This window comes from Numida meleagris, unplaced genomic scaffold (assembly GCF_002078875.1).
Source record: "Numida meleagris isolate 19003 breed g44 Domestic line unplaced genomic scaffold, NumMel1.0 unplaced_Scaffold938, whole genome shotgun sequence".
Classification (NCBI taxonomy): Eukaryota; Metazoa; Chordata; class Aves; order Galliformes; family Numididae; genus Numida; species Numida meleagris.
Window position 1 is genome coordinate 4,522 of NW_018365153.1, and position 2,377 is coordinate 6,898.

At 62.4% G+C, this 2,377-nt stretch overlaps 1 protein-coding gene across 1 annotated transcript; it reads left to right on the forward strand.

The window, feature by feature from the left end:
• Positions 1-251: 251 nt before the first annotated feature.
• Positions 252-2,264, forward strand: LOC110392080 (rap guanine nucleotide exchange factor 3-like; the record flags this gene model as incomplete). The annotated part of the gene is given in 8 exon segments (XM_021384036.1): positions 252-305; positions 566-672; positions 781-902; positions 979-1,153; positions 1,347-1,431; positions 1,617-1,677; positions 1,921-1,997; positions 2,118-2,264. Coding segments are annotated over 8 exon segments (828 nt in total), but the record flags the coding sequence as incomplete, so codon positions are not given.
• Between the last annotated feature and the right edge of the window lie 113 nt (positions 2,265-2,377).

Genomic DNA, 2,377 nt, shown 5'->3' on the forward strand with positions numbered 1-2,377 from the left:
TTGCATTGTGCTGTATTCCATAGTATTGTGTTTGAGTTAGGGTTAGGGTTAAATTTAGGGCTACGGTTGCACTGCGTTGCTTTGCATTGGGTTAGGGTTAGTGGTTAGGGTTAGCAGTTAGTGTTAGGGTCAGGGTTAGGGTCAGGGTTGCATTGCATTCCCTTGCTTTGCATTGCATTGTTGTGGATTTCATTGCATTTCGTTTCCCCTTTCTTTGCGGGGCCACCAACGCCTTCTTTTTGCTTTTCCAGACCCCGCTTTTGGATGCTGAATCCTCCCTGGACTATGGACACAGCCTTACCCAGGTGGGAATGCTGCAGAGACACGAGCGTGGCGCTCAGAGAAGGGTTGATGGGGGGAGAAATGAATGGAAGGCTGTGTTGGCGGGGGTGCCCTGTTGGGACCTTGATCCTTTGGGATCGACCATTCCTGGGGCCGGGGATGGAGATCCCGGGGTGCTGGGACGGGGGGCACGCAGGCACTGGGCGGGTTCAGCACAAAGATTTGCAAGGTGCTCTCAGTGCCCAAGCCTCCCACGCACCACAGAACCTCATTTCCCTTCCAGGCATCCTCGGAGAAGATCTGGCGAGCCGGGAAGCTCCTCTTCACCTTCCTCACCAGCACCAGCCCCGGCCTCATCCGGGACCACAAGCATCACCTGCGGCACCACAGGTGGGACCGCCAGCACCCACCGCACCCTTGGGGACATGGCCCGGGGGGGCTCCTGGGTGCTGCAGCCCCGTGGTTGGGGTTTTCCTCATGCTACCCTTCCCCTTGCAGGAGGTGCTGCTCCGGGAAGGAGCTGGTGGACTGGATGCTGAACGCAGAGCTGGGCATCCAGACGCGGAGCCAAGCCATCGGCGTGGGGCAGGTGCTGGTGGACGGCGGGGTCCTGACCCACGGTGAGAGGGTCCCCAAGGGCGCACCCGGTCACCCGTGGGCGCAGGCCCCAGCTCACGCTCTCTTCCCTCCCCGCAGTGAAGCAGGAGTGGCATTTCCAGGACAAGGACACCCAGTTCTATCGTTTTGCTGAGCTGGAGCTGAGCCCTGAGCACCGCATGGGGCTGAGGGATGCGGAGGAGCTGCTGGAGGCGGTGACCTTCCTGGCACAGCTGGGGCCCGACGCACTGCTCACCATGGCCCTGCGCAAACCGTGAGTGCTGGGAGGCTCCTGGGGGGCTCCTGGGGGCTCGCTTCCATCCTACTCCATGCACAGCTGGAGGTGCTGCGGATAGGGTATCCTGAGCATCCTTTCCCCTGCTGAAGCTGGGGAGGGTACAGGAGGGGGTCCAGGGCTTTGAGATGCTCCCAGTGGCCGCTTACCCCCCCTGCCCCCCCCTTCCCAGACCTGCCCAGCGCACGGAGGACGAGCTGGAGCTCATCTTTGAGGAGCTGCTCCACATTAAAGCCGTGGCTCACCTCTCCAACTCGGTGAGTGTGGGCTGCACCCTGCTGCCCTCGTGCGTGCATCCAAAATCCTCCTGCATCCCATTGCTTTCCCTCTTCCGGGCATCCTCCCGCTCTCCTGGCCCTTTGCAGCCACCCCTGGGACCCCGTTGTCACCCCGTGTGTCCCCCTCCACGCTCGGTCCTGAGGGTGGCTGCCTCTTGCTGCAGGTGAAGCGGGAGCTGGCGTCCGTGCTGATGTTCGAGTCGCACCAGCGAGCTGGCACCGTGCGTGAGTGTCCCCACTGAATTCCGTGTGCTGGGGGATGGGGTGGCATCTAGGACAAGGCCCCCAGGTTGGGTGGGCGTTGCTGTCGGGGTGGATGCTCCTGCTGGCCCTATGCAGCAGAGGTGGATGGGTGGGATGGGGCGGATGAGGGTACTTTGGGGTCTCACCCGTCCGGCTGTGGGTTATTGGGGTGGGGGCTGATGAGTGATGCTCGGGGTCTCACTCTCGCCACCATTTCCCCCGCAGTGTTCAGCCAAGGGGATAAAGGCACCTCGTGGTACATCGTCTGGAAGGGTTCGGTGAACGTGGTCACCCACGGCAAGGTAGGTGCGTCCCCACGCCGCCACCCCATCCTCAGTGCCACCTCGGTGCCACGGTGCAGCCCATTTCGCCAACCTGGCACGGGTTAGGTTCGGGTTCTGGTTAGCCCTGTCCCCTTGCAGGGCTTAGTGGCCACGTTGCACGAAGGGGACGACTTCGGGCAACTGGCGCTGGTGAACGACGCTCCCCGAGCAGCCAGCATCATCCTGAGGGAGGACAACTGCCACTTCCTGCGGGTGGACAAGCAGGACTTCAACCGCATCCTCAAGGTGGGCAGCTCTCCTGGGGGGTCCCTGTGCTGGGCACCATGCCAGCACCTTCCCGGGGCTGTGGGATGTGGGGTTTGCTCCGGGATGTGCAGAGTGTGGTGGCTGCAGGGGGA